The 23570-nt window shown below is 52.1% G+C and overlaps 1 protein-coding gene across 1 annotated transcript; it reads left to right on the top strand.

The window, feature by feature from the left end:
- Positions 1-11550: 11550 nt before the first annotated feature.
- RHBG (Rh family B glycoprotein) lies at positions 11551-23061 on the top strand. Its single transcript, XM_004388480.1, has 10 exons — positions 11551-11737; positions 17683-17869; positions 18450-18600; positions 18706-18853; positions 20323-20489; positions 20788-20925; positions 21055-21188; positions 21677-21798; positions 22776-22849; positions 22993-23061. Exons 1-10 carry the CDS (start codon positions 11551-11553, stop codon positions 23059-23061), a joined length of 1377 nt encoding a protein of 458 aa, XP_004388537.1.
- The last annotated feature ends 509 nt before the right edge of the window (positions 23062-23570 follow it).

Here is a 23570-nt window from a genome sequence, read left to right as displayed (position 1 = left end):
TTTTGTAAAAAATTCCAGGTGTTATATAATTTTACTGTAAATATTTTAGTATTATCTTTAAAATATAAGGAGTCCTTTACAAAAGAATAATGACTTAGCAGTACGCATTTAAGTTTCCTCAGTGTCGTTTTGTAGCTTGATAGCTCATTGCTTGTGATCACAGAATAATACTCCATTGTGGATGTACTACATTTTGTTTATCCATTCACCTATTGAAGGACATCTTGTTTGCTTCCAGTTTTTGGCAGTTATGAGTAAAGCTGCTAAACACTTGTATGCAGGTTTTAATGCGAACATACATTTTCAACTCATTCAGGTAAATCCCTAGGATCATGATTGCTGGATCGAATAGTAAACTTACGTTCAGCTTTGGAAAAAACCACCAGACGGTCTTCCAAAGTGGCTGTGCTGTATTACTTTCCCACCAACGGTGAATGAGAGTCTGAAAGCTAGTCTGAGAAAGCTACATACGGTATGATTCCGACTACAGGACATTCTGGAAGAGGCAAAACTGTAGAGATAGCAAAAAGATCAGTGGTCGCCAGGGGTACAGGGTGGCACGGGGATGACATGGTGCACAGGGCACTTCTAGGTCAGTGAAACTATTCTGTATGAGACTGTAATGCACACATGACATGCATTTGTCAAAACCAATGGACGGTACAACACAGAGTGAACCCTAGTGTAAACCATGGACTGTAGTTAATAATAATGTATCCATCTTGGCTCATCAATTGTAACAAATGTACAACACAAATGCAAGATGTTAATAGGAGAAACTGTGCAGGGGGAGAGGGGAGGGGTGTTAGGGAACTTTCTGTACTTTCTTGGAGAAGAAATTGCAGTTACTAACAATTTCATTCTACTTGGATCAACAATCAACGCCCATAGAAGCAGCAGTCAAGAAATCAAATAACGTATTACATTGGGCAAATATGCTACCAAAGACCTCTTTAAAGTTTTAAAAAGCAAAGATGTCATTGATGACTAAGGTGAGAATTTGCATTTCTAACAAGTTCCCAAAACCAAACCCACTGCCTTCAAGTCTGTCCAACTCGCCATGCTGATGCTGTTGGTTAGGGACCAGTTCTGAGAACCATTAGTAGACCAGTGGTTCTCAAAATTTATTATATGTAAGAATCACTTGGCAGGGGCGGGGATCTTGTTAAAATGTAGATTCTGATTCAGTACATCTGGGGTGGGAATGCAAATTCTCAGCAGGGGTTCGAACAGAAACAAACCGGTTCCAGGCCCTGATCCAAACCTACTAATTTGCTCCCTCTGTCACCTGCTTTAGGATGAGCAGCAGCTGCTGGAGTTGCGAGCTGGGAAGGGAGGAGGTCTTGGGGGAGAGAGGAAGCGGTGCGATGACTTCACTCTGCCGCCAGGTGGCTGGCCGCCTCAGGGAGCTGGGCCCAGCGGAAAAGCAGGAGGGAGAGGAACCAGGAGGGAGAGGCAGGCGGGAACCTCCAGGAGGGAGATCAGGGTAAGCCTCCCAAGAATCTTGGGAGCCGCTTCACTTGGATGGAGTCAAGGTCGTAACCCCTTTCAGCCAAACATTTCATTCAGGAATTAGAAGCAGAGATCCTGCTATACCCAACTTGATGAGGGGGGGTGTCACTGAAGCAAAGTACGTGCCACCCTTGCCTCAAGGTGCCCCAGTCCAGAGAAGGAGGTGGAGGTATAAATCCTAGTGGGGGGTCCAGTGCTGTAATTCAGGGAAAACAAAGCATGGAGCCCAAAGGAAGGGACAGTGTCCTAAAGGAATCATACTTGAGGTGGGTGGCTCCTCCTTCAAGGAGGAGTCTTAGGAGAAAAAAGAACATGCAGATAACAGCATGAACGAAAGTACAGAGTCTGGAAAGCGAATCAGCATGGAGAGAGAAACAGGCTGTATTTGGAAGAGGTCTTCTCAGTTCCCTGCTGGAGATGGGCCTGCCAGCTGGCTTTGAAGAAGCGGTTTGGTGGCTGAGGGTGTGGAGGAAGAGAGGATGAAAATCTTGTCTGAACAGCGAAGAGTGGGGGTGGAGGAAGACCTTGGCTCTTCAGCATCTGTAGTAATGGGAACTCCAAGAGACGCTCTAGGCCAATGATGGAAGAAGGACACGGGACCTGACTGTACAGTTCCGTATCTGTTCCAGTTGCTTCATTCATTCATTCCACAAGCATTCACTGAGTATCGACCTCCGTCTGGCATTGTACTAGGCACCAAAAAAACCAAACCAAACCCGTTGCCGTGGAGTCGATTCCAACTCATAGTAAACCTGTACGACAGGGTAGAACTGCCCCATGGGGTTTCCTAGGAGCCGCTGGTGGATTTGAACTGCCGACCTTTTGTTTAGCAGCCATAACTCTTAACCACTGCACCACCAGGACTCTGTGCTAGGCACCAGACAGAGGTAAGTTAGACAGGCCTCTGCCCTTGAGGGGCTCACAGTCTGTCCAGGGAGAAAGATGTATAAAACATTTATTACAATACTATATAGTAATAAAATAGCAGTAGTTCTGTTTACTGCTTATTCTGTGCTGAGTGCTTCACACACAGCATCTTTTTTATTTTTTTTTGTTTATTGTAGTTTAAATGAAGTTTACATTTCAAGTTGGTCTCCCATACAAAAATTTATACATACATTGTTATGTGACTCTAATTGCTCTCCCCATACTGTGACAGCACACTCCTCCTTTCCACCCAATTCCCCATGTCCATTCAACCAGCTCCTAACACTCTCTGCCTTCCCATCTCACCTCCAGACAGAAGCTGCCAGTTTAGTCTCTTGTATCTACTTGAGCTAAGAGGCATACAGTCCAGTCCAGTCACAGTCTGAAGAGTTGGCCTCGGAAATTGTTTTAGTTTTGGGCTGATAGAGAATCCAGGGGCTATGCTTTCTGGGGTTCCTCCAGTCTCAGTCAGACCATTAAGTCTCGTCTTCTTACTAGAATTTGAGTTCTGCACCCCACTTTTCTCCTGCTCCTTCCGGGACTCTCTGTTGTGTTCCCTGTCAGGGCGGTCATTGGTGGTAGCCGAGCACCATCTAGTTCTGCTGGTCTCAGGCTGATGAAGTCTATGGTCTATGTAGCCCTTTCTGTCTCTTGGGCTAATACTTTCCTTGTGTCTTTGGTGTTCTTCATTCTCCTTTGCTCCAGGTGGTTGAGACCAATTGATGCATCTTAGATGGCCACTTGTAAGCTTTTGAGACCCCAGACGCCACTCACCAAAGTAGGATGTAGAACATTTTCTTAATAAACTTTGTTATGCCAGTTGACCTAGATGTCCCCTGAAAGCATGGTCCCCAGAACCATACCCCTGCTACTCTGTCCCTCAAAGTGTTTGATTGTATTCAGGAAACTTCTTAGCTTTGGTTTAGTCCAGTTGTGCTGACTTCCCCTGTAGCACACACAGCATCTTAGAGTCACAACCAGCTGGTCAACCTGGTCCTGGTATCCCCACTTTAACAAACAGAGAAATTGAGGCTCAGAGAGATTAAATAATTAGTTCAAGAGCATCCAGTTCATTGGGCCATAGCCAGGATTCAACTCCAGCTCTGCCTGGCTCCCAAACCATGCTTTTTCTACTGTACCATAAGCTCCTACCTGAGGAGTATAAGCCGGGGGAGGAGGTCGGAGGAGTCGGCACCGGGGGCAGATTCACTGAGGCACTGAGGAGACTTGGAGAGTGAGTGGGAGGCAGGTGGGGAAGGCGGAATGCAAGCTCATGAAAGGGCATGGGAGAAGGTTCAGGGGCATCAGAGGCCTGGCACCTTGCGTTCCAGGAAAAGCTGGCAGCCTCACCTATCCAGGGGCAGTCTGAACCCTCAGCCCCTCGCTGAGAATCTCCATGGCAACGGGCTTACTCAGGTCTTTGGAAGTCTTTATTTCCTGAATTGGCCCCGTTTTCTTTCTCTCTGAGAGGTGAGCTGGCTGTTTCCGAGGCTTCCTCCCCTCCCTGACTGCTCGCTCTCTCCACCCTAGCTGTCCAGCTCCCAGAGCCCCCAGAGGCTTGCTTATTCCCACAGTTCCTTACTGTTTGGAAGTTACTTTCCTCTGTAGCTGATGGTGTATATGCTTCAAGGAATAGAAATATTTCCTGAGTACTTTCAATTCCACTGCATCTTCCTACGTGGTGTGTTAGACGCATCGTTTAGGATTTGGAGAGGCTTTGGGAGATTTAAGCCATTATTCCCGAATCCATCACTAGGGTTTAAAGATTGTAGTCCCATAGCTCATGCCACCATATGTAAACTGCTCGGAATACATTTTCCTCCAACACTTCTGCTGCCTAGTCTTCATTACTTTCATGTGTTTGGTAAATAGGCTCACGAACAATGGTTTTAATAAATCTGAGCATTTTGCCAGCTCAGAAAGCATTTCTCGGCTACTCTCTACATGACAGCAGAGAACACAGGCACTATTGTATTTTTCATTGTATTTTTCATTCTAATATTTTCTTTGCATCTGGTTACTTGCAGGACTACTCATTTCTCCTAGTCCGTTAGCTAGTTGCTAAAACTTCTCCCATCATTAAAAAAAGAAAAAAAATTCTTTGACCCCACTTTCCCCTCCATCTACTGCCCCATTTCTCTCTTGCCCGTACAGCAGAACTTCTCATAAGAGATGATTATGTTCACTGTTCTCCCTTCTCTCCTCCCATTTTCCCTTGAACCCACTTCCATGAGGCTTTCGTCACTGCCTGTCCGCTGTAACAGCTGGTGCCAAGGTCTCCGGGTCCACTACCTGTCAAACCCAATGGGCAGCTCCCAGTCCTCACTCTCTAAGCAGTATTTGACATGGCTGATCGCCCTCTTCTCGAAATACTTGTTTCACGTGGGCTTCCATGACTCCACCCTCTCCCAGCTGTCCTCCTACCTCACTGGCTGCTTCTTCTTGGTCTCCTTTGCTGTGTCCTCTTCTCTTCCTGATCTCTGTTCTTTACTGTCTGTTACTCGCGTTCAAATTGATTTCATCCAATCTCATGACTCTAAAACCAGTCCTACACTGATGACCCCCAAATTTCTATCTCCAGCCCAGATCTCTCCCCCAAATCCCAGACTCATGTATCTGACTGCCTACTCAGCATCTCCCTATGGGCGTCTGTCTTAGTCATCTAGTGCTGCTACAACAGAAATACCACAAGTGGATGGCTTTAACAAAGAGAAATTTATTTCCTTACAGTAAAGTAGGCTAAAAGTCCACATTCAGGGTGTCAGCTCCAGGGGAAGGCTTTCTCTCTCTCGGCCTTCTCATCAGCATTCCCCTGGACTAGGAGCTTCTTTGCATGGGGACCCTGGTCCAAAGGACGCGCTCTGCTCCTGGCACTACTTTCTTGATGGTATGAGGTCCCTGTCTCACTGCTCACTTCTCTCTTTTATATCTCAAGAGATTGCCTCAGGACACAATCCAGTCTTGTAGATCAGGTCCTGCCTTACTAACACAACTGCCACCCATCCTCCCTCATTAACATCATAGAGGCAGGATTTACAACATACAGGAAAATCACACATTACCAGGAATCATGGCCTAGCCAAATTGATACACACATTTTTTGGGGGACATAATTCAAACCATGACAGCATCTATCGAACATCTCAAACTATATATCTCCAAATGGAACTCCTGATTGCCCCCGAGACCTGCCCCTGTCTCAGTGCTCCCAGCTCTGCAAATGGCACCACCATTCTGCCAGTGGCTCAGATCAAAAACCTGGATGCCATTTTTGACTGCTTCTGACAAAACTTTTTTCTTTTTTTTATTGTACTTTAGATGAAGGTTTACAGAACAAATAGTTTCTCATTAAACAGTACACATACTGTTTTATGACAATGGTTAACAACCCCATGACATGTCAACACTGTCCCTTCTCAACCTTGGGTTTCCTATTACCAGCTTTCCTGTCCCCTCCTGCTTTCTAGTCCTTGTCCCTGGACTGGTGTGCCCCATTAGTCTCATTTTGTTTGTGGGTCTGTCTAGTCTTTGGCTGAATGGTGAGCCTCGGGAGTGACTTCATTACTAAGCTAAAAGGGTATCTGGGGGCCATATTCTCGGGGTTTCTCCAGTCTCTGTCAGGTCAGTAAGTCTGTTTTTTTTTTTTTGTGAGTGAGAATTTTGTTCTACGTTTTTCTCCAGTTCTGTCCGGGACCCTCTGTTGTGATCCTGGTTCTGACAAAACTTGTTTTCAGGGTAGATACTGTCATTTTTATTTTACAGATGAAGAAGCTTCGCAAACAAAAGTAATCTGAGTCTGACAAACTTTTTGCTGTTGTTAGGTGCTGTCGAGTCAATTTTGACTCATAGCGACCCCTTGTGACAGAGTAGAACCTGCTCCCATAGGGCTTTCCAGACTGTAATCTTTATAGGAGCAGATCACCAGGTCTTCCTTCCATGGAGTCACTGGGTGGGTCGAACCACCAACCTTTTGGTTAGCAGCTGAGTGTTTGACCATTACACCACCAGGGCTCCTTGACAAGCTTTTACATGGAGGTCAATATGGTGAACTTCTGTGAAAAAAAGTCATACTTAATTTTTGCCACAGTATGTGTGTAAACATAGCAATATTTTGCATGGTGCTACAGTGACTGTGGTTTTCGGGGAAAGCTGAGGTCTGGGGTTTATCCACCACCAGAAAGGGGAGTGAGGAGCTCTCTAGTATAGTCTTTTTTCTGTTTTCATACCAGAGGGCTCGTACAAAAAGGAATCCCCCTTACCCACTGTCTTCATCATCTAGTGCTGCTATAACAGAAATACCACAAGTGGATGGCATTCACAAAGAGAAGTTTATTTTCTCACAGTCTAGTAGGCTACAAGTCCAAATTCAGGGCATCAGCTCCAGGCGAAGGCTTTCTCTGTTGGCTCTGGAGGAAAGTCCTTGTCACCAATCTTCTCCTGGTCGAGGAGCTTGTCAGCTCAGGGACCCCAGGTCCAAAGGAGGCACTATTTTCCTAGCTCTTGTTTCTTGGTGGTATAAGGTCCCCACTCTCTGCTTGCTTCCCTTTCCTTTCATCTCGTGTAAGATAAAAGGTGGTGCAGGCCACACTCCAGGGAAACTCCCTTTACATTGGATCAGGGGTGTGACCTTAGTAAGGGTGTTACAATCCCACCCAAATCCTCTTTAACAAAATTACAGTCACAAAATGGAGGACAGCCACACAATACTGGGAATCATGGCCTACCCAAGTTGACACATATTTTTTGGGGGACACAGTTCAATCCATGAGACCCAGTTGTGAAGTTTGACCAGGTCTCAATTTAAGTATCACTTCCTCTGGGAAGCTTTCCCTGACTACCCCATCATAGGTTAAGAGCTACTTCCAAGCGTCCCCAGAGGACCTGAGTCTGCCCCGTGGTTGTTCTCTGCAGTGTGATTGTCGGATTATTCATTTACATCTCCCAGATGAAGCCTTCGCCCAGGGCAGGGGCTATACCTTGTTCCATTGGATCTCCAGTACCTAGCACAGTGCCTGGCACACGGCAGGTGCTCAGCATATGCTTTTGAGTGAAGGAAGGCTCTGCCTTCTGAATCTCCTCTCTTTAAGAGTTGTTGTTTCACTGAGGCTGCTGGTCTGACAGTCCTTCTTGAGTGTGCCTGTCCTAGGCCCCTAGCCCCTCTGCCCGCCCCTACAGGACATGCATTGAGACTGTGCCTGCCCCTCCATCTGTTCCTGTCCTCAGAGACACCATGCGCCCCATAATGTTAGAGCCAGCGACTCATCTGCCCTCTCTGCACAGCTATCAGGTGGTGCATTGGTTAAGTGCTTGGCTGCTAACCGAAAGGTCTGCAGTTGGAACCCCCAGCTGCTCTGTGGGAGAACGATGTGGCAATCTGCTGCTGTAAGATTTACAGCAGTTCCGCTCTGTCCTGTAGGGTCTGTTTTTTGTTTTGCTCAGCCATCAGAACAATAATGATCACCACATTTGTTGAATGCTTATGAAAATGGCAGCACTCTACATTGATGTTTGGACTCCTCATGACAGTTCCACAAAGGAAATAGTATTACTCCCATAGATAAGGAAACTGAGGCTTAAAGAGGGCTCAATCACTTGTCCAAGGTCACACAATAAAGATGTGTTGAGTGAATGAATGATCAAATGAACAAGTGTGTTAATGACTCTGGTGTTTTGCTACTTTTCTCTTTGGTCCTCTATAAACACTGGGGTGGCTCAGTGGAGCTAGTAGGAGCTAAGTGGCTTTGGGTATTCCTGGGCTAGGAGAGCAGGGAATAGGGAGGACATAGCCCCGGTAGAGAGCAGCTCCGAGCAGCCCAGAGTTACTCAGTAACCTCAGACACTTGGTCCCCATGATCGACCTGGTCAGGCTGGGCCAGGGCAGGCAGGAGACACTGTTCCCCTTGGTCACCTTCAGCACTCAGCTAGTCCCAGCTGGAAAACTAAAGATAGAAGGTCAAAGATTGGGTGGAACTCAGGCAAGGCAGAATGGAAGCGAGTGATGGAGTCAGACCCTCCTCAGAGGAGGCCTGAGGTGAAGGTGGGGAGAGACCAAGCCCCCCGTTCCATCAGAGCTGCCTGGGGTGGAGGAGGCAGGAGGGAGGGCAAGGGCCCTGCCATCACATGGCATTCCAAAAGAAAACCATGGACTGATCTTCTCCAAAGTGCTCGGTGGGTGGTGGAACAGGGACACCCCCACAGGTAGGGTCTGGGCCAGGAGAGAGCTCAAAAGAGGAGGCCTGGGCTGGGGAGACCTCAGATTGGGAGGGCTGTCAGGGTCTTGTTCTCTTCGGGCAAGGGCTGATACCAGCTGGTACTCAGTAGTCAAAATATAGAGATACTCCCATACAGGTTGGTAAAAAGCTGCCACCCCAAGGTCTCCAGGTATACCCGCCTGAGGCTGGCCAGGTTATCCTGGACCTTCAAAGGGACCTCCTAGGCCTCTCCACAATCCAGCGACTCAAGAATTAACACCTGCCAGGGCAAGGGGTCTCCAGAACCTGCTCCAGCACTGTTAGCTGTGCTGATTAGACACTCAGGTTGTATCCCCTGGTTGGCATGAGGTGACTAGTTGTTGACTGAATGAAGACATAAATGAGCAACAGAGGGGAGGGAGACCCAGAGACCCAGAGGAATTCGGAAAGGAGGGACAACAGGTGAGATGGACATGGGGGAAGCTGGCAGATGCTGGGAAGGCTCACCCACTCCTCCTTGCTCTCTCTGTTCTGCAGCTTTCAAAGGCTCCCACCGCCCAGGACCTCCCCAGTCCCTGCCTGGGAAGCCCAGAGCATACAGCCCACTCCCAGACAGGTCTCAGGAAGCAGGCTGCATCTTTGGGGCAGAATGCCGGGCCAGGGAGGAACCTTCAGACACCGAATTGTCCAAGAATCATTATCCACAGGCTGCTGACCAGGCATGTTCCCTTCCCTTCCACCACAGCGGGAGGAGCTAGAAAACAACCTTCCTGCTGACCAGGTAGTGATGGGGAGTCTCTGGGATAGGGGCCACTGAGGGCCAGAGAGCCTGCTGGGCCAGCTGTGAGCAGTACTATCCAGAAGCTGCCCCTGCCCCTCCCCCCACGCCCACATGGCTGGGCACTTAGGTCAGGAAAGCCGGACACCTAAATCCACCTGACCCCAAGAACTCATGCTGGGCCAGCGGCTTGGGCCCATGAAGGGGGGTGGGAAGGAGGTGAACTGAGGAAGGAGCAGGAGAGGAGGAGAGGAGGGTCAGGGACTTCACCCCTGTCACCCCTGTCACTGCCCACTCCTGGGAGGGGGCTAGCCTGGTTCTTAGGAAGTGCTCCAGCCTACATCCACTCTAGGGAGTGAGTGGAATAAGCCTTGGCCACATCCCCTGAGGGTGGCAGCTCTTCTCTCAGGCCAGGGTCTGAGGCATCTTTGCAAATACCCACCAGCCTCTCCCATACAACAGCCCCCTCAGACAGGTTGTGATGGGTGGGCAGGGGTGCAGACACAGGACCTGCCCCCCTGCCAGCCCCCCTGAGACTGGCCTTCAGCTGTTCTTCTCTGAAGCCGCCTGTGGACCGCAGGTGGAGATCCTGGGATTAGAACTGTCAGAATCAACGATGCAGCTGCTGGGTCCCACCCACTGAGAGCCCTCCAGTGACCCAGCACCCACTGGGTAGTGGCCACGTGCTCCCCAACCTCCAGCCTCCGTTCCTGAACACCCTGGATGCTCACATCACCAGGCTGCTGCCTGGGGTCCCAGGGCGGTGCACATGATGTGTGCTTGGCGGTTTGAACTCACCCAGCAGTACCGCAGAAGAAAGGCCTGGCAGTCTGCTTCCATAAAGGTCACAGCCAAGACACTATAGAGCCGTTCTACCCTGTAACACATGGGTCAGAATCAACAGGTATTTCCATCTTCACTTGCCCAGCTCCTATGCTGTGCTTCCAGACTTCCCTCAGACATTGCCGCCCCAGGAAGCAGTGCTCTGTCTCCTTCCCCTCCCTGTGGGCTCAGCAGCACCTGCTGTTGGGCCCCCACAGCCTCCGTGCTTCCTCCATCACAGCATTTACCCCAATGGCAATTAAACTCCCTTTGAGGGTCTGTTTCCCAACTGGACTTGCTCTTGGGGGGAGGGGCCGCCTAGTTCATGGCCACAGCTTAGATGACAGTAAGTGCCCAATAAACACCTGTCGGTCTACGGACCCCAGGGGATGCGAATCTTGTTAGTGTAACAAGGGGACTCCTGATTCGGAGCTGGGAAGGCCTGCCTTTGATCTAGCCTCCGTCTCTCCAGCTGCAGAGGTGGCCCAGGCCCTCTCAGACCCACACTGGGTTGTGCAGAGAACTCAGGAGTCAGTGTGCCCCCTGCGCAGCCTGCCCAACTGTGGTAGGGGTAGCAGATTGCGAGTGGGGAGGTGGAGAAGGCTGGGGGACAGGTAAGGGACTCCACTGCCCAGCTCAGACATCCTGAGCCTGGTTAATCATCAATGCCTGGAGAGCCATCTGTTTATCTCGGCTCTCCATTTCGGCTTTTTTCAGTAGGGAAAAGATTGAGCAACCCCCCCAACTCCCTGTCATGTTAACCCTGCAGGGCCCAGGCTGGGACCTTTAAAGGCTGCTTATTTCTGGGGAGACACTCTAAACTGACAGCACGCATGAGGGGGCGGGTCCTCTCCATCTCCCCGCTACTGGTCGCGCAGCTGCGCCCCAGCAGGGCAGAACACAGGGCGCCTTTCCAGGGTCATTTCTAAGAACCTGCCCCAACCGGAAGAGCGCCAGGGTCAGCTAGGCCAAGCGAGACTGGACCTGAGGGTCTGAGCACCCGCCCCCCCCGACAGTCCTTGCCCTACCTCACGCCGCGGGCCCAGGCTCCCGCCCGCGCGGCCCCCACCCCCAGCCCACCCGGGACCCTGAGAGGCGATGTGGGAGGAGGCGGGTTGGCGTAGCAGAGGGGTAAGCCTCCGTGTGGGGCGGGGCCTCCGCGTGGGCGGGGCCTCCGTGTGGGGCGGGGCCTCCGCGTGGGCGGGGCCTCCGCGTGGGCGGGGCCCAGTGCCAGTGAAACCGGTCCGGCCCGCCCCGCGCCTGTCCGCCCCGCGCTCATCCAGAGCCCGAGCCTCAGCCGACGACTCTCACCTTTGCCCCATGGCCGGGTCTTCCCGCTGCGCCGCAAGCCGGCGCCTGCAGCTGCCCCTGCTGTGCCTCGTCTTCCAGGGCGCCACCGCCGTTCTCTTTGCGGTCTTTGTCCGCTACAACCAGGAAACCGACCCTGCCCTCTGGCACTGGGGCAACCACAGTAACGTGGACAATGAATTTTACTTTCGCTACCCAAGTGAGTGCGGGTGAGGGCGGGCGGGGAGCAAAGACCCCAGGTTCCCCACCGTCTGGGGAGGGGCGCTTGGGTGCCCGGATCTACCCCTAGGTGGGCGACTCTGCTCCAAAGAAGGGGGAGTGGCAGGAGGCAGCCTAGTGGCATTCCCTTCTCTCTGAGAAATGAAGAGGCCCGGGTTTATAATAACAAGCCTCCTTTCCTAGCGTCTGCCACGTGCCAGGTACTGTGTGGAGGGCGGCCCATGCCTTATCTCATTCAGTCTATGAGGTAGACAGATGGGGAAACTGAGGCTCAGAAGGTCAAGTGGCTTGCACAGTATCACGCACTCAGAAGTGGGGAAGCTTGGATATGAACCCAGATCTAAAGCCCCAGCTTTAACCTCTCCCTCCTTCCACTTTCGGTTGCTAATTGGGCTTTGTAGGGCTTCTCCAGCGACCTTGCCTTTCCCAGAGACTCCACCCCACCATAGGCAAGAGAATCCTGCTGGGTAGGGGAGTGAACGGCTGGGCGCCACGCGGAGGCGGAGGCGGTAATGGCAGGTGTTAGCTATGAAGCCCTCACACCTGTAGGTAGCCAAGACTGGTGGGGCCCAGGCACTTCTTCCCCATCTCCCAAAGCTGGCCCTTCCAGAATCAGAAAATGATGCAACCACCTGCCTCCAAACCATTCACAGAGCTACACCCTCCAGCTCTGAGAGGGTGCCATGGCAGGATCATTAGCCCATTTCACAGCAGAGGAAGCTGAAGCCAGAGGAATTGTGATATGCTCACGATAACCCAGCATGTGAGTAGCAGAGCTGGAACACCACAGCTCAGCTGCCTGCTGACAAGGCCTAGGAAAGGAAGGGTTAACCCTTTGTCCTTGGCTGGGGACACAGCTTCAAGATTGGGGGCCCAGCCTTGTGACTCAGGTCCTAGGTGGTTGGGACCAAGGACACCAGACCTCCCAGATTTCTGTCATCACAAATGCTTGGGCAGTTCTTCTCTCGGCCTCAGTTTTCCCCATCCTGGCAATGGGGAGAAGGATGCCTCAGTTTCATGGCCCAGGGTGTTAGAGTCTCCTATAAAATATCCCAGACTGTTATTACCCTAATTTCTATATGCAGACCTGGTGGCAGGCTGTCTCCATCCCACCCCACCCCAGCCCCAACAACATGGAACTCACAGTGCTGGGGAGATGAGGGCAAGGTGGAGACTTGGAGTTGGGCATGAAGTGCTAGACCCCCAGCCATCCTCACCAGAGGAGACTACATCTCCTCCTCCCTGTCTTTCACCCTCAGCCCTGGCCAGAAAAGGTGGGCCATGGAAGCTGGGGCTCAGAGTTGGCAGGGTGGATTCTTTGGGGCATGCATTTGTCCAGAGAGGTAGGAAGTTGGGAGAGAACAGTCCAGAGGCAGAGAGAAATAAGCTCTTTCCCAAGGGTCTGACCTGGCTGCTTGCCATGACCCCACTCGCTTCTCCCATGGGCCTCACTCAGGGCATCCCGCCTGCTGCGATGGTGGGCCCTCCTCAGACAGACACACAGCTTCCCATCCCTGCATTGCAATGAGGGATGCCCTAGGTCTCAATCCCGGTCGGTTTAGGACCCTGCTCTGGGCAGGTTGGGGAGGAGGGAGGTGTGAGGTCCCTGGAACCTGGGGCTTTGATGAGCCGATCCTCACCTGTCCCTGTGTTCAGCTGAAGGTCAGGGCCAGAGGGAGTGGAGCCACGGCCCTTTGATGCGGGAGATGAAAGAGTTCTGAGGCTGGCATTGAGCTGCAGGGCTGACCGATGCCAAGGGTGTGGTTGCTCTGAGGGTCTGTCTGTCATCCATCTGGTCCACCCCTCTCAGATGCAGAAAGAGGGCCAGGGAGGTCATGTGACCTGACCAAGGCCACACAGCAAGTTGGCAACAGGCCAGAACCAAGTCTCTTAACTCCCCATCTGCAGCCTCTTATTCCACAAAGCAAGTGATGGGAAATAAGACAGAGGGGAAAAGACCCAGGGGTACAGGGGCCACAGAAGCAAACATGGGAAGGGTTCTAAGAAAAAAGATAGGGATGGGTCCTTTTTTATACATCTCGGAGACCTTACTTGCAGGGAGAGAGATTTAGGATCGATGGCATCGAGATCTTCTTGGAAGAGGTGCAGGATGGAGGATATGATCTGGACCAGAGTGCTTTGTGGCCTCTCTTTTAGGAGACTGTGGTCCTATTTGCCGTCTTAGGGGCAGGTGGGGGTGAAGTGGGGGAGGGTAAGATGATGTCTCCAGCTCTCCTCTCCCTTCTCCCCACTCCTCGTATTTTGTATGCCCATTTTATAGATGAGGGAACTGAGGCTCAGGGAGGTCAAGTGGCTCCCCAAGGTTACACAGTCAGAAGGGGAAAGAGCTGGAATTCAAGACCAGATCTGTCAGACACTAAAGCCCCAGCTTTAACCACTCCCTCATCCCACAGTCCTGTCTTGTCCAGGGTCATCCAGCAGGACTGGGGCGGGGGGTGGTCAGGGTGGGAAGGAGGGCAATAGGTGGCTCTAGAAGGCTTTCATCTTTTCTCTAACCAGAGGTGTGTGGATTTGGTGGGGTGAATGGGGTGGGTGGGTGTCAGGTATCAGGATCCCCTGAGGGAATGCTGAGAGGTCATCTTCTCCATCCGCCTGACTCCAGTTGGAGTAATCTTTCACCCATCTCACCCACCACAACCCTAGGAGACGTCCCCTGGGAAAGGAGATTTCTTTTTTTGTACTTTAGACGAAGGTTTACAGAACAAATAGTTTCTCATTAAACAGTTAGTACACATATTGTTTTATGACGATGGTTAACAACCCCACGACATGTCAACACTGGCCCTTCTCAACCTTGGTTCCCTATCACCAGCTTTTCTGTCCCCTCCTGCCTTCTAGTCCTTGTCCCTGGGCTGTTCTGCCCCATTAGTCTCATTTTGTTATATGGGGCTGTCTAATCTTTGGCTGAATGGTGAACCTCGGGAGTGACTTCATTACTGAGCTAAAAAGGTGTCCAGGGGCCATACTCTTGGGGTTTCTCCAGTCTCTGTCAGGCCAGTAAGTCTGCTCTTTTTTGTGAGTTAGAATTTCTTCTACATTTTTCTCCACCTCTGTCTGGGAGCCTCTATTGTGACCCCTGTCAGAGCGGTCAGTGGTGGTAGCTGAGCACCATCCAGTTGTACTGGACTCAGTCTGGTGGAGGCCGTGGTAGTTGTGGTCCATTAGTCCTTTGGACTGATCTTTCGGTTGTATCTTGTTTTCTTCATTCTCCCTTGATCCCGCAGGGGTGAGACCAGTGGAGTATCTTAGATGGCTGCTCACAGAGGAGATTTCTTGATGTTTAGATCCCACTTGAAAAGTCAAGGGGTTGAGTTTTGATTCCAAACAAACCCGGAGCGGGGGATGTAAATATTATTGCCATTTACTACAAGTTCAAGTTTCAGCACGTGAAGGGCACAGAGCCCTGTGACCTGGCCTCCCGCTGGTGTCTTGCTGTCCTTGGGCACAAGAACAGACATGGCATCCCCTTTATTGTTTGCGCAAGGAGAAAAGAAGTCAGTCAGCAAGCCTAAAAGAAATTAGGCTGCAGGCTGAGTTCTAAATGATGCCTGTCCCTTCCTATTAGGTTTCTAAGATCCCAGAGGGAAGGGACATCTGAGTGATTCTGGGAGAAGCAGGGCTGGAGAAGCGGGGCAGTGCTGGGGACATGTAGTGAGGCTGGTGGCTCTCCAGACCCTCGCTCCCGGCTCCCTTCGGCTGCTGGCTGGCAGCTGAGCTGCAGACCTCTGATTCCAGCACACACTCAACCTTCTGCTAGAGGCTTGCAAATCCATTTCCTATCAGTCCATACACGACACAAAGACACATAAAAGTTTGCTTCTCTCAAAGTTATTTACTGCATTCTAAAGTTCAATAATAATTTTTGGCTTGTCAGTACTTCTTCAGGTTAAACAAAAAAAGTGACCATAATTTTTTTTTCTTTATGGTCTGCCTCTTTCTACAAGAGATTTGAGGTTATTTACAACAAAAATATGTGTATAAGAAAAGCAGAGACAACACAAATACGAATGTTCTAAGGGCCTGTATTTGTTACAGTTGAGGTTCCAGTGTAGCTCTGAGCTTCCAGGCAGCCAAGAAAAAGAGGGAAATATGATCAGTTATGTTGTTCTCATTGGAACCGAGAAGCCTTGCACATGCAATTAATTGTCTGCCATCTGCACTCCGTGAGGGCAGGGACTGAGGGTGCCTTGATGACAGCTACATTCCCAGAGTCTGATCCACGGGTGCTCAGTACACATCTGTCACACGAATGAAGGAAGGCAGATTGTTCCCAGCACTAAGTGCCACGAGGAATTTCTCACATGGAGCTATGCGGGGGCGGGTAGGGTGATGGTGGACCCTGTTTCTCAATAACATTTACGACAAACGCAATAAGAGCGCTCGTGATACTTTTTCTCTAGTGTCTCTTGATTAAACCTAAGATATAGTGTGAGTTTACTATATTCATCGACCCGAGCTGGGTTCAAACCCAAGCCCCCCCGTTTCTGACTGCGTCGTCCTGAGCAAGCCGCTTAACCTCTCTGAACCACGGGACCACATGGGTTCGCTAAATACTACACCAGGTTTGGCTTCAAACCCTAGTTGCGCGTAGATGGGGGTACAGAACAAACCTCTGCCAGAGCAAACTATTTGTAGGTATCTCGTTACTGTATATTGTTATTATTAGCTTCGTTGTGTGTTGTTTTGTTTTTTAATGTAGAGTGGTACAGAATAGAAAACAAATAAAAAAGGCCTCAGATCTCTTTGTCTAGAAATCCCACTGACACTTTAAAAAATTCAACTAATTTATCTATAAAGTTAAAATATTCAAACTCTAGAAAGGCATAAACTGAAAAGTAAAACCCTCCCTCCCACCACTGATACATTGTCCATTTCCAGGGGACACCATTTGGATCCAAGTAGAGCAACACAGCAGCCCTGCCCCCTCCTTTCCATTCCTTTTCCCTGGGGTAATCGGTCATCTCTATTAATAGTTTAAAGCTATTTTGTAAGTAACTAAAAAACAAAATGAACGAAACCTCAAAATGGAGAGGTATAGACTCTGAAGTATGAGGGATGGCAGTTAGACATCAGGAAGGACCTTCCAACAGAAAGGCAAAGTGGCAAGCCTGAAGGGGAAGAGAATTTTGAGCACAGAGGGGCCAGGACTCCCGCAGGAAAGAGCCCAGGTTGGAATTTTAGCTAGTCAGTTGTAAGAGACCCAGGGATAAGGCAAACGAGTTGTTGTTCGTTGCCGTTGGGTCGATTTCAACTCATGGCAACCCCATATGTTACAGAGTAGAACTGCTGTATAAAGTTTCTTGGTTGTAATCTTAGCGGAAGCAGATAGCCAGGCCTTTTCTTCTGCAGTACCGCTGAGTGGGTTCAAACTACCAACTTTTGGGTCAGCAGTCGAGAGCAAACCGTTTGCCCTACCTTATGAGTTGTTGTTAGGTGTTGTCAAGTCAATTTTTGACTCGTAGCAACCCAATGTGATAGAGTAGAACCTTCCCATGGGGTGTTCTAGGCTGTAATCTTTACAGGAGCAGATCACCAGGTCTTTTCTCTTGCAGAGCTGCTGCGTAGGTTTGAGCTGTCAACCTTTTGGTTAGCAGTTGAGTACTTAATCATTGTGCCACCAAAGGAGTAGGGATAGAGAATAGAGCAGAAGAAGGCGCTACTCCCTCGCTCTGACGTGGGACCAGTGGGGATGGTCTGGGTCCCACCGCCCCAAGCTGGCTGGTCCACGCAGGTGGCCCAGGGCTGGGAGGCCCTGCCATGCCTGGGGAGTTTTATAGGCTCAGCTCCAGCCTCGAGGCGGCCCTGGCTGGTGAGAGCTGGGGGCGCTAGCAGGGTGGCTGGTTGGTTTATGGATCATGACCGAGGCAGCCCCCACATGCCGCCATGTGCCCCTGCCCCCTGCAGGCTTCCAGGATGTACACGTCATGGTCTTCGTGGGCTTCGGCTTCCTCATGGCCTTTCTGCAGCGCTATGGCTTCAGCAGCGTGGGCTTCACCTTCCTCCTGGCTGCCTTTGCCCTGCAGTGGTCCACACTTGTCCAGGGCTTCCTCCACTCCTTCCATGGCGGCAACATCCACGTTGGCATGGAGAGGTGGGCCGCCAGGTCTACCCGGGAGCCCCCGACCAAGGGACCTCGCTCAAGCCCTGTCCTTCAAGTCTGCTCCCTGGCCCGTGTTTGCCCCACCCATCCGTTTCTCTTAGGTGCCCTGCCTGTTCTCTTTGCTTCATTTTGTCTCCATCCTTGACCCACACACTCATCCCTACCTCCCCATTTCTTTAGGGCTGCCATTACCAAGGGCTGTTAGGAGGATGGATAGCTCAGTGGAAAAGGACAGGACTTAGAGGAACTCTTGGTTCCAGTTCTGCTTCTTCCATCTCTGTGGGTTATGGTAGCCAAATCACAATCTCCCTAAACCTCGGTTTCCTTCCTCACGTACCAAAAGGTTGAGGTGACCTCTACCTGCCTCCTGGGGAAGAGCTTTGGTACGTGGTACATGCAGGCCAAGCAAACCCTGTGGAGCAGTTCCACTCTGCCGGAATTGACTCAACGGCAACGGGTTTGGCTTTGGTTTACATGTAGGCTGGTTGCCCACCGTCCCCTCCCCCGCAGTGTTACCCTGTTCCAGGCCTGGCAGAGCCTCTCCCTACCTCCTCTCCTCCGCCCCCTGCAGCATGATCAACGCTGACTTCTGTGCTGGGGCAGTGCTTATCTCCTTCGGAGCTATATTGGGAAGGACCGGGCCCACCCAGCTGCTGCTCATGGCCCTGCTGGAGGTGGTGCTGTTTGGCGTCAACGAGTTTGTGCTCCTCAGTCTCCTGGGGGTGAGAGCCTGGACAGTGATGGGGTCGGGGGAGGCCAGCGCCAGGCTCTGAGCTGGGAGGGCGTGGGCAGGGGGCTGCCCCTCCACCTCAGCTCCACCTGCCCAGGTGAGGGACGCAGGAGGCTCCATGACTATCCACACCTTTGGTGCCTACTTCGGGCTGGTCCTCTCGCGGGCCCTCTACAGGCCCCGGCTGGAGAAGAGCAAGCACCGTCAGGGTTCCGTCTACCACTCTGACCTCTTCGCCATGATTGGTGAGGTCTGCTGAGGCGCGTGTGTGGGGTGGGGGGCAACGGCTCCAGATGCCCCTGACCAGGGCCAGGGAGGACTATCTCCAGTCAGAGTCTCAGGGGGCCGCCCACAGTCCTTGGATGAAGCCCCTACGTTCTGGCTGAGAACCCTCTTCCCACTCGGATTCTGCAGCAAGCACCCAGGACTCTGTGCTCACCCTTCCCAACAGCTTTGTGACAGGTTCTTAGAACTCAGCCTGGGGTGTGCGTGTCCCTGCAGAGCAAACCTCACCTGGAGCTGCCGCCCACCCCTAAGGCCATGTTCTCCCAGGCTCCTGCCGAAGATTCCCCAGAAGCCCTGCATTTTCAGGTGGCTGGTGGGGGCTGGGTCACCGCTGAAAGCAGAAGGGTCTGCCCTGGGAACGTTGTCACCACCTCCACGTTGGCCTCTGCTCCTTTCTGTACCTTCACAGACTGCAGTCAGGAAAGGGAATCAACGTTTCATTTATTTGTAGATGGTACTGAACAGTGATTGAAGGGCCTGCCCTTGCATTCAAGGGCAAGGCAGGTTTTGTATTTCTTGCCTGCCTCCTGGGTTTGTTGTAAAAGAGAACATGTGGAACCCTAGGTCGGCTAAGGCCTCCCTGCACTTTGTGACCCAGATAAGGTTGGCTTGAAGTCCCAAGGCATCCCCAAGATTTCCTGTCATTCCCCAAGGCTTCTTCTGCCTCTCTGCTCCTGTTTTGTGGTGTGTGTGTGTGTGTCCCAGACAGGACACCCAGCCCTTCTTTGATTCCCCTCAAAACTCTCTACTCAAAGAGGATGCATCTGTGAGTGTGGTAGATTTTACTGAGGACTGTGGGCCACAGGAGAAGTCACACGGCACACCCAGCAGACCCCTCAGGACTGAGGCCGACCCTCGAGCCTCCCCGCCTCGCTGGCCCTACCCACCCCAGCCCCTTCCTCTCCTGTGCCCTTGTCCCCTCTTCTTCCTTCCTCCAGGATTGCTCTGGGAACCTCACATGGCCAGGCAGGGCATCTGGGGCTCCCAGCTCTTACCCTAAAACACTCAGGCCCAGCCCCATCCAGTGCTCAGCAGACAGGCCTTGTGCACACAGCAGGGGCCGCCCTGCCTAGGAGGTAGTTGAAGTTATAAAACAAAAATTTTCATGAAGTACCCAGGGTAGTACTCGGCAAGCAGTGGCCTTTACCTGTTTTCCTTCCCTTTTCTGATAATTAAAAAAAACCTCAATCTTCTGTGTCTTCACCAGTGCCCATCCATCGCTGCCATGTGCTGAGCACTTGGCCATGAGCTACACACTTTATATGCATCACCTCATTTCATCCACGCTCGGTGAGGTTGGTATGGTTACCTGCACTTTCCAGTTGAGGAAACTGAGGCTGCTGCAGGTGACTTGCCTGCAGTTACACAGCCTTACCTTGGTGGGGAGCCACTTACTTCCTCTCACTCTGCCTGTACGCCCACCACTCAGGGACCATCTTCCTGTGGCTCTTCTGGCCTAGCTTCAACTCTGCGCCCACAACACTGGGAGACGGGCCACGTCGGACAGCCCTCAACACCTACTACTCCTTGTCTGCAAGCACCCTCAGCACCTTCGCCCTGTCAGCCCTTGTCGGAGGGGATGGGCGGCTGGACATGGTATGGGGAGGAGGGCTTAAGAGAGGCTGAGGGATGGACTGGGACAGGGAGGGGAGGTCTAAGGCCCTGCAAGGAAGATTCTCCAGGGAACAGGTAAGGGCAGAGTGGGGGGGCTCCATCGGAGCTGGTGGTGGTGGGAACAGCATGGGAGGGAATGATACCATAGCAGGGGAGACAGAGGCTAGGTAATAGGACGCCCAGAGGCAGTGGGTGCCACTGCAGTGGGTGGGTTTGGTCTGAGTGTGGGTGTGATGACCTGAAAAGTCCTCCAATGCCTCGCTCTTCCCTGTTCCCTTAGGTCCACATCCAGAATGCAGCACTGGCTGGAGGGGTTGTGGTGGGGACTTCAGGTGAAATGATGCTGACACCCTTCGGGGCTCTGGCAGCTGGCTTCCTGGCAGGGACTGTCTCCACACTGGGATACAAGTTCTTCACGGTACAAATGCCTCTTGGGCCCTGGGAAGAACAGGGAGGCTTCAGCACCCTGCCTCCTACCTCTCCAACAGGCCCAGGATGGGGGCGAGATGGGGTACATGAGACTCATTATTGGTGCTCCATCCTCTAGCCCGTCCTTGAATCAAAATTCAAAATCCAGGACACGTGTGGTGTCCACAACCTTCACGGGATGCCGGGGATCCTGGGAGCCCTCCTCGGGGTCCTTGTGGCTGGCCTGGCCACCCACGAAGCTTACGGAGACGAGTGAGTTCCCCGACTCACCCTGCAGTCATTACCCCTAGAATGACCTTCCTCATGCTCCTCGGCCATTTGTAGACCAAGAAAAAAAAGCAGGGTCTATTTTCATTCCTTCATTTATTCCTTCATTCATGCACTCATCTGTATTCTGGGAGCTGAGGAAACTGGGGTGAACAGCATCAACCCAGGGCCTGTCCTGTCCTCGGTCAAGTGGTCATTGAACAAATGATTGCAGTAGCGTTGAGCGGTACTAAAGAGGAGAGGGTGAGCAACAGTGACCTTGAAACTGAGTCTCAAAAGGTGTGTGGGTGTCTGCTGGCAGGGGGCCTGGCTTGAGCAAAGGCTGGGAGAGAAGACTCAGCCTAGCAGGCTCCCTTGAGGCCTTTTGGCCACTGCGTGGCCAATGCACTGACCAGCCCTGGCCCCGCGCCCACCCCATCCCCCCTCCTCAGCCGCCCCCCTCCCAGGTCCCCTACAGCCTCATCTCCCCACAGCCTGGAGAGCGTGTTCCCACTCATTGCAGAGGGCGAGCGCAGTGCCACGTCTCAGGCTCTGCACCAGCTCCTTGGGCTGTTTGTCACACTGACGTTTGCCTCTGTGGGTGCGGGGCTTGGAGGTGAGTGCCCTTGGCGGGGGGTGCGGGGCTGACGGGAGCTCCAGGGAGGGGAGAAATCAGGAGGGCTTCTCTGGGGAAGAGGCGTTGGGTCCCCTCCTGCTGACATATATTCACTCACAGATACTTACTGAGTACCTACTTGTGCCAGGTGAGGGGTGGGGTTCAGGGGTGACCTTTTCCAGGTGAGCAGGACCAAGTGGGGACTTATTTCCTCCAGGTGCAAAGGGAGGCTGGGAGCTGGCCGGGGGCTGATGAGCTCTCTTTCCTGGGGTTCTGCGGCTGCGCTGTACTTCCCCCTCTGCGCACCAGAGGGCAGCACAACCTCAGGAAGGGGTCTGGGCGATCTGCCGCGCGGGCAGGGAGGAAAGGGACCTGCAGGGCTCACCCTAGACGGACGCACAAAAACCTTCCACAGAGGCAGATTGCCCACTGATCCTGGATCAGCCAGTCCTTCCTGGTGTCTGGCCTTAGTCCTTTTGGACTTCAAAATAAAATCTATGATTCAGTATCCACATCCTTCTGCTCCTAACTCAAGATTTTCCTTCTCTACCAAGGTTCAGTTCATTCATTCATTTACTCATACATTTATTCAATAAACGTTTTCTGCACCCCTCCTGTGTAGGAGGCTACAGAAAGCTCAGCAGCTGTGGTTCGTGACAGAATCACAGTTCGGTCCATTACTGACTGCAAACGTGAGCAAATTTAACTTCTCCAAAGTTTAAATTCTCCAAATTTAACTGGTCTGTGATATGGAGATAATCTCCCTTGCAAGGTTGCCATGATTACTCATAAAGGCAATACATATCCAGCACTTTGCACAGGGCCTCGCACATAATATGTGCTCAACAAATACAGCTGTGGTTTGCTTGTACTGGACATTATGTTGACTTCACGCCTCCCAGCCCCTCCGTGCCCTGTGGTACCGGCTGGCACCCTCTGCCATGGCTGCCAAGCCTCACACATACCCCCCCACCCAGGGCTCCTGCTGAAGCTGCCCTGCCTGGATTCCCCCCCAGACTCCCAGTGCTTCGAGGACCAGGTTTACTGGGAGGTGAGACACAGCTGCAATCCCTCATTTCCTCATGCCCACCCTCCCTTCCCTGCCTCCCCTCCTTCCTTGGAGTCTGCGCATTCTCCTCTGGGCCACAACCCTGGAACTGCCCCCTCACCTTCTCCCCCGCCCCCACCTTCCAGGTGCCAGGGGAGCATGAGGAAGAAGCCCAGGGACCTCTGAGGACAGAGGAGCCAGACACTCAGGCCTAGCCTGCTGACAGCACTGAGAGAAGCCTCTCCTATCAGAAGACATTGAGAAGTTCTTTTCTAGCTCTCGGCCCTTCTGTCGCAGAAGGGAGTCCATGGCCCGGCCAGAAGGAGCCTCCTTTCCATGGGTGGTGATGGAGGGAGGGGCAGAAGGAGGCCAGGGAGATGGGGGAGGGGCAGGGCTGTAATTGGGTGTGGCGGGAAGGGTCTCACCGGCTGTCCACACCCCCACAGCCTGCAAGTGTGGGGAGAAAGGGCCAAAAATTGGGCACCCAAGCACCTCTCTCCTTGAGAAAGCCACAGAGCCATCAGAGAGGCTGATCCACTGGTCCAGGGTCACACAGTGACGTGAAGTCTGAGCCAGGACCTGGCTCTCTGAGGGTGATAAACACCACCATTGTCACCAGGGACTCTGACTCCTCCTTTGCACGCTGAGAATATAGGAAGTTCCTTTTATCCTCTTAATTCATAATGTTAGGATCTTGGGGCTGGAAAGGACCTTTGTGGTGTCG

Source organism: Trichechus manatus, unplaced genomic scaffold (assembly GCF_000243295.1).
Source record: "Trichechus manatus latirostris isolate Lorelei unplaced genomic scaffold, TriManLat1.0 scaffold00213, whole genome shotgun sequence".
NCBI lineage: Eukaryota > Metazoa > Chordata > Mammalia > Sirenia > Trichechidae > Trichechus > Trichechus manatus.
The sequence above is the reverse complement of the archived record's forward strand: the minus strand, read 5'-3'. Positions and strand labels throughout refer to the sequence as shown.

Excerpts from the sequence above, each read along its gene's own strand:
- RHBG (XM_004388480.1), top strand. The coding sequence starts at position 11,551 with ATGGCCGGGTCTTCCCGCTGCGCCGCAAGCCGGCGCCTGCAGCTGCCC. Across the intron at positions 11,738-17,682 it reads ATTTTACTTTCGCTACCCAA|GCTTCCAGGATGTACACGTC; the intron begins GTGAGTGCGGGT and ends TGCCCCCTGCAG. Across the intron at positions 18,601-18,705 it reads TGCTCCTCAGTCTCCTGGGG|GTGAGGGACGCAGGAGGCTC; the intron begins GTGAGAGCCTGG and ends CCACCTGCCCAG.